At 40.3% G+C, this 12,904-nt stretch overlaps 1 protein-coding gene across 2 annotated transcripts in view; it reads right to left on the bottom strand.

Moving 5' to 3' along the window:
* ATRN (attractin) overlaps positions 1–12,904 on the bottom strand; it is a 185,008-nt gene that overhangs the window by 59,161 nt on the left and 112,943 nt on the right. For both annotated transcript variants that reach the window (XM_036244251.1, XM_036244252.1), the window contains exons 19-20: positions 4,895–5,032; positions 1,893–1,986 (exon numbers count right to left, since the gene is read on the bottom strand). In XM_036244251.1, the coding sequence (XP_036100144.1) occupies positions 1,893–1,986; positions 4,895–5,032 (232 nt within the window). The remainder of the gene's footprint in view (positions 1–1,892; positions 1,987–4,894; positions 5,033–12,904) is intronic.

The following is a 12,904-nucleotide window of genomic DNA, read 5'->3' as shown; positions in this document are numbered from 1 at the left end:
TGCATTCATATTCAATGCTGACTGCCCAGCAGTTCACACCACCAACTGATGAACATTTGCCAAAGCACATGAGATAAATCCAAATATAATAAATCTAGAGCCTACTTGTAATCATAAAAAACACATTTTCACTTTTGTGTAAACTAAACATTCTTCTAAAAGTTCAGTTAAAACATTTTTTATATATTTACTTTTCACTTCTTTCCTATTCTCCCTGGATAAACTGATCGATCCTGTTCTCCAAATACAAGTGAAAGAAGGCCAAACACAAAGAATCTTTTTTTTTTTTAAACCTTGAACATGATTCACCAGTCTGGAGAAAAAAACATCAGTTCTAGTCAAAAAGAATTATTAATTTCCCCATAGTTAAAACATCAGCCAAACCATGTAGGCAGGTACAACAGCTATCAACTATGAAAAAAGGGGAAAGCTTGGGCCAAGCACTTTTCCCAGATAAATACAGGGATATGTGTCTTTTTTTTTATCCTCACCGGAGGACATTTTTCCATGTTTTTGTTCAGCTAGAGTGGGAGGGAGAGAGAGGAAGAGAGAGAGATAGAAAAACATCGATGTGAAAGGGACAGATCGAGTGGCCACCACCCGCATGACCCAACCAGGGCCGGGGACAAACTGCAACCAAGGTACGTGCCCTTGGAAGGAATCAAACCCGGGTCTCTTGGGCCCCCAGGCCGACGCTCTAACCACTGAGAAAACCGGCCAGGGCAGGATATGTGTCTTTTTATGTAGGTGATTAATAGCACTTTCTTCTACCTAAATCTCTTAAAAAGAAAGTATTTCATTGGACCTATTCCTCATTTCTTTGCTGTATACCAAAAATGAGGACAAAAGTGATAATTTTGCTCTATTACATTTTTCTATTTAAAGAAACCTAGATTCAAAAATTAAATTTGATCTTTGATTAGACTTTTCTTCACACATTGGCTTTAGGGCAGCATAAAATCAGTAAACGTATACACTGGTATAAACTATAAAATGTAGACAGAGCATTTTCCTCCTGAACACCACTATTGAGGCCTCAATTACTGGTGACATTACTAGTGTTCTTTATGCAAAACAAAGTTTACCAATGACACATCTGCTCATATCAGCCCAATATTTTGATACTACTAAACATTTCTAAGTCTCTTCTTGAGAGAATGAGTGAACCTGGAGCATGTGTTTTATGAGGTTTTTTGGTAAGGCAGACAGGAATATATTACTTGGAGAAGAATCTCTCTTCTTTCAACATTCCAGGACATTAAAAACAATTATTGCTAGTCCCACTCTTGATAGATGTGGAAACTTAGGTTCAGCACAGTTGAAGTGATTCACCTCAAGAAGACCCTGCTCAGTGGAGGTACAGTCAGGGCTGAAACCCCACATCTGCCTGCATCCTCGTGGATGGGGACTCTGGACGATGTCTCATATACTTCATCAAGGAAAATGCTAGAACAGTGAGGGGTATGTTAAAGGCCAGAGAGGATCATCTCCATTATCAGATAACCACAATGCCAAATAAAATACTGTCCTGAAATACCAGCTCTTCCAACCCTACCATTCAGAAAAGGTTGCAATCTCCTGACATGACAAAAATTGAGTAGTGGCTGAAGTTAAACAACTAATCCAAGTCAGCAACCCAGGGAATGTCAGTGTCACTCAAACATAAAAATGTGAAATGAAGAGTCACTAAGGAGCTGCTAAATTGATGACCCACTCAGTACGGAAGCTGACCAAGCTAGACCTGTCTGAAATAGAACAGGCAAAATTCCAAATCAATCAACTCGGGGATCCCTTAGAGCCCATGGCAACAAGGTACAGACCCAGCTGACCTGGCTGTTAGTCACTAAACCCAGGCGTGACCTGCGGCAGGGGTCCCGGAAGGTGGTACTCACAGCTGGCACTCGTCCCCCTTGACGCCCTTGGTGGTGCAGAAGCACTTGCCCGTGTTGGTATTGCACAGAGATGCGTGCCCATTGCACTTACATGCTGGAAGGAGGAATAGGAAGGTTGGTCACACTGGCTTAAAAGATTTCTACTATCAGAAACTTTTTCTAAAACAAGTAATATTATCTGAATTGGATTTGACATGAAAGATTAAAATAAAAGCATTTAATGGGTAATACTCTTATTTTCAGCTAATGACCTATCTCAAATAATGTAAAGGCAACATTGAACAAACCAAGTTAAAGGACAGGGGAAAAAATGTCATTTCTACTCCATCTGAAGCAATCACAATTTTATCTTTTCAATAGACTCTATTTTTCACTATTATGATTCTTTCAGTCATTCAATAAACATTTATAAAGTATCTCCAGTGTGCCACTCACTGGGTGTGAGGACAGACACAGTCCCTGCCCCCATGGAGATGTGCTGAGCAATGAATGCGCAATGGCAGGGTTGGTGAGGGTGCACTCTGTCTCAGCTGAGGTGCCTTCTACACAAAGGTCACGCTTCAAATCACACTAGGGCTCAGAACTGAGGTGGGATTCCAATGGCAAATTAGTGTTTCAGAGGCCGTTCAGGACTCACCACCCTTTCTTGCCTTCATCTTAGCCTCCACAGAAAACAGCTTCTGTCATCTCCCTCCTCTAGCCATCGACACCTCTACCTTTTTTTATCCAGCACGTAAGTATGAGTCATAATCAATTTTATGCTCTAGTTGAAATACGTGAATCTTTTTGCTCAATTACTTTTTACTTTATACCCTGTTTTCCTGTGAATAAATTAAAGGCATTAGACCGGAAAGATAGGTATACTTTTAAAATATATCTTGCCGAGAAAAAAAATCACCCAAAGAAATCTGTGAAACAGAATAGTAAAACAGTTATGAGGATGGATAAATGTTCATTCAGAAACATGAGTGTTCAACTCTTGGCTCAGTTGAGTATGGAGGGGGTGGTAAAATCCTAAAGTCAATTTGCCTGGGTTTGAATTCAGTCCCCCCCACTTAACTCCTTTGTAACTTTGGGCATGCTATTAAACTCCTCTAAGTCTCTGTTTCCTCATCCACATGATGGGGATAACAACAATACCTATCTCATAGGGTTGTTGTGAGAAATAAACGAGACAATACATGGGTGAAACACAGTAAGCATTCAATAAATCATGGCTATTATCCTTAGCTTAAAGACTATTCAATTCTAAGAGGAAAACATTAAAGACTTGGTGTCACTCACAGTATTTTAAAAACCATGCTTTCTATTGTAGATTGAAATTCTAAAAAATAAAGTTAGTTCTAAGTTCTGGACGATAGTACTCAGGCCCCACAAATGCTACAGGGCAGGATGTAATTTTTCTAGATGGTAGATGCAGATATCACGATAATGACAAGGCACAGATCCCAGCTGACCTGGCTGTCAGTACAGGCACTTGGAGGCACAAGGAGGCCCAACAGTTAAATCCACACATCCTAGATGTGGTTCCCAGCATAGCCACATCTTGCAGTGAGAAGCTGGGCAGGTTCCTTGATCATGGGGATAATAAAAGCCCCTATGTCTCAGGTGGCTGCCAGCACAATGCCTTGTACACAATTATCAAGAAGATTAGGTACTCTGATTACTGTCTAATGGATGAAGTCTATTCACAGGAGTGGGAAAATATTTTTACTGAATATCTTTTAATCTGAGTAAGAGATTTTATTTAAAAGTGGTAGGAAATGACATAGAAGAGTAATAATAATTGCTCACATCTACTGAGTGATGACTGCATGTCATGTACTCCTCTGACTGCTTTCATTTCAACAACCACCCTAATTTCCCCACTTTGCAGACGAGGAAACCAAACCCCAGAGAGGTTTAGGGATACTGCTAGAATACAGCTCTCTCCTGGTTGCTCTGTGATCAGACTGTTTTCAAGGGCCAGGCTAAGGGGTTTAGAGGCAGAATTTGGGGAGTAGCCAGAGATTTTCTTCTGTTATTTATTTTCCTGCTTAGAATTTGAAAAGTCTGTCCACTGGAAACTAGCACAAACCAAAAATCGGTTTATTGGTATCACTGATCATTTATGAAAACATAATTTATGTTCTAACAATAGAATATCCTATTGCTTATAGGAACCTCTTTGACATGTATAGGGAAACAAGGAACTATTTAAATATTTAAAATATAACAGAAGTACTGAGGAGTCCAGCTCCTGGTTAAAAACCTACATGTGATTTTTTCCAACCATAGGCTTTCCCTGGCAGGCCTTACAGAGAAAGCTGCCCTCCCCATACCACCTTGGGTGGAAGTCTCTGAAAGGAGCTGCAGCCAAGGTCTCAGGAACCCCTGGTTGGCCACCTGTTTTCACACATCTGCATCCCTACTTCAGCCACCTTCATTCCTAGGTCTCTGTCTGAGGCCTGGGCAGAGGTCATCTTCAGGCCTCTGCTGAGCCTCCTTGTGGGGAGGAGGAGGGAGCCTTGAAGACACTTTCCCCACTCTCAGTCACCAGTGCTTTTCTTCTTCTGGCTTTTCCCCTTCACCCTCCCCTCCCACCTCAGGGTCCATAAGAGGCTTTTGCTGAGCCTTTTGTCTGGGCTCCCTCAACAGTGAGAAGAACCCCCACCTGTGTGCTCATCCAACTGCCACTCAGCCAGCGCACCATCCCAGGAGGGATCATGGAACAAGGGGAGTCAGTTCTTTCTCCACTTTAAGACTCTTTCTTATACCACCGCAGCAAGTGATTAAAAGCTTAATTCTTTCATTTTTGGTTTGTTGCTTTAACTGGCTACTCGGACACTTGACAGCTCAACTCACTTTCTCCCAGACTCAGCTGAACTGCTGACAAGTATGACTTAAGAAACACAGTATCCAAAACCAAGTGGCTTCTCTCCTCTTACATATTCAAGTCAAACAGAAGTACTGTGTTTTGCCTAGGTTGCCGTCAGTAACCCTGATGGATGGATTTGACTTACGCTGACATTTCCCCCCATTGGTGGGATCACCATAGAAGCCAGATATGCAGGTCTCACAGTGCTTGCCCGTGGTCAGGTTCTCACACTTCTCACAGATACTCTGATTAATGCATTTGCTGTGGCCATTGCACTGGCAAGCTGAAAGAAAAATAATTTTCTTTTTGTCCCATTATACAACTGGGTGGAGTAAGTTCCACAAGATTTATTTGCAGTTATCTAGGCTCCTTAACTGCCTCTAAAGACAAAATCATCAAAATTGGCTAACTAAAAACTAGTTTGAGAAATAAGATTAAAATATCAAACAAGAGCCAGTGCGTGAAAATCAGAAGTATAAGACTGCAAGAAGAAATTCCATAGCCATCAAAACAGTAATTTTTGTTGCTATTCATTGTAAAAATAATATATGCTTATGGTAGTTGAATTTGAAAAATACAAGGAAGGCAGGAAAATCATATACAATTCTACCACCCAGAGATCACTGTTCACATTTGGAATTTTTCCTTTCAGTATTTTTAAAATAAAGTTTTACACAGTTGTTGTTCATCGTAATATTAAATTCTGACTTTTAAACTTAGATCACAATTATTTTACCACATTATTTCATCTATCATAAACAAAACTTTTAGTGGCATAATGATTTCTATGAAGCATAAGTTATTTAACCATTCCCTTAAATTCCGATAGTTTGCTTTCAATTTTTCATTTTTAGAAAAATAACCATCTTTATATATAAACATTTCCATAAGTGGAACAAGTAAGATCCTTGATGCATAAGAACTTTATAACTAGGAGGGCACAGAAGCCTGGACCACTCAGGACTGCTCAGTACAGCTGTGCAGCTATGCACTGCAGACTCCAGAGGGGCCATTACATAGCACACAACCTGTACCACAGTAAACAGTTTTATTGAGATATAATTGGCATATAACATTGGGTAAACTTAAGGTGTACAATATGTTGATTTGATACACTTATAGATTGCCAAATGATTATCACCATAGCATTAGCTATAACCTAGATCACATCACATATTTTTTTGTGTGTATGAGAACATTTAAGATTTACTCTTCTAGCTGCTTTTGCAGATCTTTCTTGCTTGATTAGCATGATACAGTTTTTTTACTATATCAGAAACTTTCCATAACCCTGTATCTGTTCTACTTACCAACTATTCTCTACCTCATCCCTGTAGGTATTCGAGTTGTTCTATAAACACTGCAGCTGAAAAACTCAAAATGACTGTATCAGTTATGTTTACACCAAAATCACTTTATTTGTATTTATTTTGTTAATCCTCACCCAAGGATATTTTTTTCCATTTATTTTTTATTTTTTAGAGAGAGTAGAAGAGAGGGAGGAAGGGGGGAGAGAGAGAAACATCGATGCGAGAGAGACACATCAATTGATTGCCTCCCACATGCGCCCAAAGGGCTGGCAATCGAACCTGCAAACCAGGGATGTGTCCTTGATCAGGAATAGAACCCATGACACTTCAGTGTGCAGGCTGACACTCTAACCACTGAGCAACACTGGCCAGGGCTGCACCAAAATTACTTTAGCTGTATGGGATATACATGTTATTCCTGTGAAGATGAATAACCCTCTATACAGTCATCCCTTCGTATCTACTGATGCTCAAGTCCCTTAGTCAGCCTTCCACTCTGTGGATGCAAAACCCATGGATATGGAGGACCAACTATACAGCAAAACAGCAAAACACAACACACATAAAATATAATACCTAAAATCATCTACAAAAAATCTATATTCTGGTTCCTCTTCAAAATCTCACTGAAATTACAGAAGAAATATAAAAACAATTATTAAATCAATAGGAGTATGGGATGAGAGAAAAATGTGCTATCAGAAGTATTAGAGATACTTCTGAAATACTGAGGAATTTCTAGAAATTGTAAAGCAGATATAGTCAATCTGACAGAAAAATGAGAGTTGAGACACCTGTATCCTCATGTAGCAAAAGGAAGGGACTGACAAAGTGACTACATGCACTTTACCACTTGACACCTGAACAATCCAACAAAGGCTGAGAGCCAGAGCAGGCCTCAGGAGAGTGATGGATAGTAGGAAGTACCTCATGACCTGCTCAACAGCTAGCTGAGGCATCTGTCCGGGACTACAGTAGGAATGGACAGTTCTGTGGGGTGGGAAGGAGAGGGGAAGTTGGGGGTCAGTAAAAAAAATCAGGGCAATGTTCCAGCTATCTTCAGGTTGCTATAACATCCCAGTGCGGGGAGGCAGTTGGCACAATCATGAAAATGACAAATGCATCCAGGCATGTGGTCCATTGCTCCCTTCTTCTTCCATTGAGGGAGGAATGCAGACCACTCTACAACAGTCAGAGCAGACCAGAATTGGAGAGTCCTGTGGCTGGCTAGCTAGCTTCTTCCTTAGGACACCATACAACACCTTCACAACAGCTCAGTGTACCTAATAGTGATAAATCTAGAAAATCCTAAAAACAAATAAAAATCAACCTTGAAAAGTAACCAGTATAAGAAAATCATTAGTGTAAAGGCACCACCTTGATAAACATGAAGAGCAACTAACCCTGAAGGGGGAAGAGGGTTGATGTAAGAAACTTAAGAGAATGAAAAATACTAATTTTAGTATTGAAAGAGACTTGAGAGATTATTGTATCAGTTAAATAAGAAAGTAAGCTATGACCCTGGCTGGTTTGGCTCAGCAGTAAGAGTGTCAGCCCGTGGACCAGAGGTTCATGAGTTAAATTCCTGGTCAAGGGCACGTACCTGGGTTGCAGGTTCAATCACTGGCCCTGGTCAGGGTTGTGTTGGAGGCAAACAATCAATGTCTCTCTCTCACATTCATGTTTCTCTCTTTCTCTCCCCCTTTCTCCCTCCCTCCCTTTTACTCTGTCTAAATATCAATGGAAAATATCCTCAGACAAGGTTTAACAAAAAAAATTTAAAAATAACAAGAACACAAGCTCTGAAAAAAAAAATAAACACCTCATAATATTTATAGAATTTGCAAAATAAAAATGGATAAAACAAAATTAGACACAAAACAAAAAACCCTCAATAGGTTAAACAGGAGAACACACATGGCTAAAAAGATGTCTTTAAGAAAATATTATGAACTGTGTGCCAACAAATTTGATTACTTAGATGAAATAGACAAATTCTAGAAAAACACAGATTATCAAAACTGACTCAAGCAGAAATAGAAAATCTGAATAAACCTATATACATGAACAGATTAAATTAATAATCAAAGATCTTCCTACAAAGAAAAGTCCAAGCCCAGATGGCTTCACTGATAAATTCTATCAACATTTAAATAATTGATGCCCTAGCCAGTTTGGCTCAGCAGTTAAAGCATCGGCCTGAGTTCAGTTCCCGAGAAGGGCATGTACTTCGGTTGCAGTTTGTCCCTGCCTCGGTTGGGGTCGTGTAGGTGGCAGCCGGTCAATGTGTCTCTCTAACATCAATGCCCCCCCACACACACACTCCTGCTCTATCTGAAGATAAATGCAAAAATGTCCTCCAGTGAGGATAAAATAAAAAAAAAAGTGGATCATGGCTCTGGCTGGTGTGGTTCAGTGGTTAGGGTATCAGCTTGTTGACCAAAGGATCACAAGTTCAATTCCCAGTCAAGGGCACGTACCTGGGTTGCAGGTCTGATCCCTGGCACTAAATGGGGTGCATGCGAGAGGCAACCAATCGACATCTTTCATTCTTTCTCTCTCTCCCCCTCCCTCCTTCCTTCCTTCTCTCCCTTTCACTATCTCTAAAAATGAATGGGAAAAATATCCTCAGATGAGGAGTAACCAAAAAAAAAAAAGTGGATCATGTCCCAGCAGGTGTGGCTCAGTGGATTGAGCATCATCCCATTAACAAAGAGGTCCTGGTTCAATTCCCTGTCAGGGTACATGCCTGGGTTGTGGGCTCAATCCCTAGTCGGGGGGCATGCAGGAGGCAGTCGATCAGTGTTTCTCTCTCACATCGATGTTTCTATCTCTCTCTCCTAAAAAAATAAATAAAAACATATTTAAAAATAATAAAAGATATCTGACTTAAAACATTTTTAAAAAAGTGGATCACGGACCTAAAAATAAGAGATAAAGGAATGCAACTTTAAAAAAAACACAGGCCCTGGCCAGTATGGCTCAGCGGTTGGAGCATCAGCCTGCGGACCAGAGAGTCCTGGGTTCAGTTCCCGCTAGGGGCACGTACCAAAAAAAAAAAAAAGAAAACACAGGAGTAAATCTCTGTGATCTTGGGTTAGTTAAGGCACTGATTTCTTAGCTGCAATACCAAAAGCACATGGGATTAAAAAAAAACACACTGGAATTACAAAATTTAAAACTTTTGTATTTCAAAAGATACTATTAAGAAAGAAAAAACTGCCCTGGCCGGTTTGGCTCAGAGGTTAGAGCGTCGGCCTGCGGTCCTGAGAGACCTAGGTTCGGTTCCCGCTAAGGGCGCGTACCTCGGTTGCAGTTTGTCCCCGGCCCTGGTTGGTTGTGCAGGTGGCAGCCACTCGATGTGCTCCTTTCACATCGATGTTTCTCTCTCTCTCTCTCTCTCCCTCCCACTCTACCTGAACAAAAAATGGAAAAATGTCCTCGGGTGAGGATAAAAAAAAAAGAAAGAAAAAATTAAGATACCTAGGAATAAACTTAACCAAAGAAGTAAAGGACCTCATCACAGAAAACTACAGGTCATTGAAAAAAGAAATAGAGGAAGATATAAAAAAGTGGAAGTACATACCTTGTTCATGGATTGGAAGAATTAACATCATTAAAATGTCCATACTACCCAAAACTATATATAGATTCAATGCAATCCCCATCAAAATACCAATGACATACTTCACAGAACTAGAACAAATACTTCAAAAGTTCATATGAAACCAAAAAAGATCCTAAATAGCCATAGCAATCTTGAAAAAAAAAAGGACAAAGTGGGCGGGATCACAATACCGGATATCAGGTTATACTACAAAGCTACTGTAAAACAGCCTGGTACTGGCACAAGAACAAGCACATAGATCAATGGAATAGAACAGAGAACCCAGAAATAGACCCAAAACATTATGCTCAATTAATATTTGACAAAGGTGGCAAGAGCATACAATGGAGTAAAGACAGCCTCTTTAATAAAGGGTGTTGGGAAAATTGGACAGCTACATGTAAAAAAATAAAACTAGACCATCAACTTACACCATACACAAGAATAAACTCAAAATGGATAAAAGACTTAAATGTGACTCATGAATCCATACAAATCCTAGAAGAAAATATAGGCAACAAAATTTCAGACATCAATGCAGCAGAATTTTTACTGACACATCACCTAAGGCAACAGAAACAAAAGAGAAAAATGAACACATGCAACTACATCAAACTCAAAAGCTTCTGCACAGCAAAAGAAACCACCACCAGAATGGAACGGCAACCACTGTATGGGAGAGCATAACTGCCAATGATATATCAGATAAGGAGTTAATTTTTAAAATATACAGAGTGCTCATACAGCTCAACAAAAAAAGGTCAAAGAACCCAATTAAAAAAATGGGTAAAGGGCTCTGGCCGGTTTGGCTCAGCGGTTAGAGCGTCCGCCTGTGGTCCCGAGAGACCTGGGTTTGGTTCCCGCTAAGGGCACGTACCTCGGTTGCAGTTTGTCCCCGGCCCTGGTTGGTCGTGCGGGTGGCAGCCACTCGATGTGTCCCTTTCACATCGATGTTTCCCTCTCTCTCTCTCTCTCCCTCTCTCTCCCTCCCACTCTGTCTGTACAAAAAATGGAAAAATGTCCTCGGATGAGGATAAAAAAAAAAAAAAAATGGGTAAAGGAACTAAATAGACACCTCTCCAAACAGAACATACAAATGGCTAAGAGACCTATGAAGAAATGCTCAACATCACTAATCATCAGAGAGATGCAAGTTAAAACAACAATGAAGTATCATCGCACATCTATCAAAATGGCCATCATCAACAAATCATCAAACAACAAGTGTTGACGAGGGTGTGGAGAAAAGGGGATTCTAGTACACTGCTGGTGGGAATGCAGACTGGTGCAGCCACTATGGAAAACACTATGGTGTTACCTCAAAAAATTAAAAATTGAATTGCCGTTTGACCCAGTGATCCCACTTCTAAAAATATATCCTAAGAAGCCTGAAACACTAATCAGAAAGAATATCTGTACCCCCATGTTCATAGCAGCACTATTACAACAGCTAAGATCTGGAAACAGCCCAAGTGTCCATCAGTAGACGAATGGATAAAAAAGCTGTGGTACATTTCACAATAGAGTACTATGCAGCTGTAAGAAAGAAAGATCTCTTATCCTTTGAGACAACATGGAGGGACCTGGAAAGTATTATCTTAAGCAAAACAAGCCAAGCAGAGAAAGACAAGTATCATATGATCTCACTTATTTGTGGACTATAATGAACATAACAGTCTGAAGAACAGGGTAGTCCTGGAGACGTGAAAGTAGGGTACAGACTGACAATCCCCAGAAAAGGGGGTAGGGGTGGGGGAGAGATAAACCACAGAACTTATATGCATGTTCACATAACCAATGAACATGGACAACAAAGCTGGGGCCAGGGCGGGGAAGGAGGGAGAGGAGGGTGTCAATGGGGGTAAAAGGAGAAACATCTGTAACAAAAATAAATAAATAAAATAAAATTTAAAAAGACTAATTAAAAAAGAAAGAAAAAATAATGAAAGAAAATATTGCAACCAGGGACATATTTAGGATTCGTATAGAACTCTTATAGGTCAATAATATAAAGATAAATAATGCACTTTAAAAATGGGCAAAGACTTTGAATAGACGTTTTTCTAAAGATGACATACAAATGGTCAATAAGATGCTCAACTTCATTAGTCACTAGGGAAATGCAAATCAAAACCACAGTAAGATACCACTTCTCATACAGAGAACAGCTGCAATTTAAAAAGGTGAACACAGTGTTGCCCTGGCCAGTGTCGCCCAGTGGTTAGAGTGTCGCCCACACATGGAAAGGTACAAGTTCAATTTCTGATCAAAGGCATGTGCCTGGGTTTTGTGGGTTTGATTCCTGGCCCCAGTCGGGGTACATGTGGGAAGCAACCAATCAATGTGTCTCTCTCTCATATCGATGTTTTTTTTTCCCCCCTCTCTCCCTCCCTTCCTTTCTAAAAACCAGTGGAAAAATATCCTTGGGTGAGGATTTAAAAAAAGAAAAAGAAAAAGATGAACACAGTATTGATGAGGATGTGAAGAAATCTGCGCCTTCTACATTGTTAGTGAGAATGCAAAATGGTGCAGCTACTTCTTTACATCATTTGCCTACTTTTTCTGTTGGGTTGACATTTAGTTACTTTTTTCCTGGAGGGAGGAGGTTTACATACTCTGGAATCATTGGATATATACTCTGCAGATATTTTTTCCCAGTCTGTCTCTTACCTTTTCTTTTTGTTTACGATGGTCTTTCCCTTACATAACTCACAGAGAGCGCTGTGGTCAGTGGCACTGTCTGACAGGCTCTTAGAGAAGTTCTCACAGACTAACCTCCTGGGAGACTTTGTACCTGCCTAGACTCTCCCAACTGTACTGGAGGTCCATCAGCACATTCCTGAGTATTTACTGAAAATCTGAATCAAAGGCCAATTTTTCAAGGTTAGTTTCTTAGGGTAGCCTCCCCAGCAGGCTTTTAGGCCAACTCATGGTCTATTCCTTCTTGCATCAACCACTGGAAAGCCCAGAGAGGAGGGAAAGAGGGAGAGAAGGAAAGAAAAGGATAGGAGGGAAAGGGAAGGAAGGAGGGGAAAAGGAGAGGGAGGATAGATAGAAGGAGAGAGAGAGAAAGGGAGGGAGGGAGCAAGGGAGACAAACAGGCAAATTGGATTTTTCCTTTTGCCAAAATGGAAAGAGATCTTTTCCCCTTCTCCCTTTTCTTAGAACATTTCATTAAGAAAACCTGTATTTATATATCATTTCTGTTTCTTTCATATTATATAAATCTTTTTTCAAC

This window comes from Molossus molossus, unplaced genomic scaffold, assembly GCF_014108415.1.
Source record: "Molossus molossus isolate mMolMol1 unplaced genomic scaffold, mMolMol1.p scaffold_m16_p_6, whole genome shotgun sequence".
NCBI lineage: Eukaryota > Metazoa > Chordata > Mammalia > Chiroptera > Molossidae > Molossus > Molossus molossus.
Note: the sequence above shows the minus strand (reverse complement) of the source record. Positions and strands in the feature narration are given on the sequence as shown.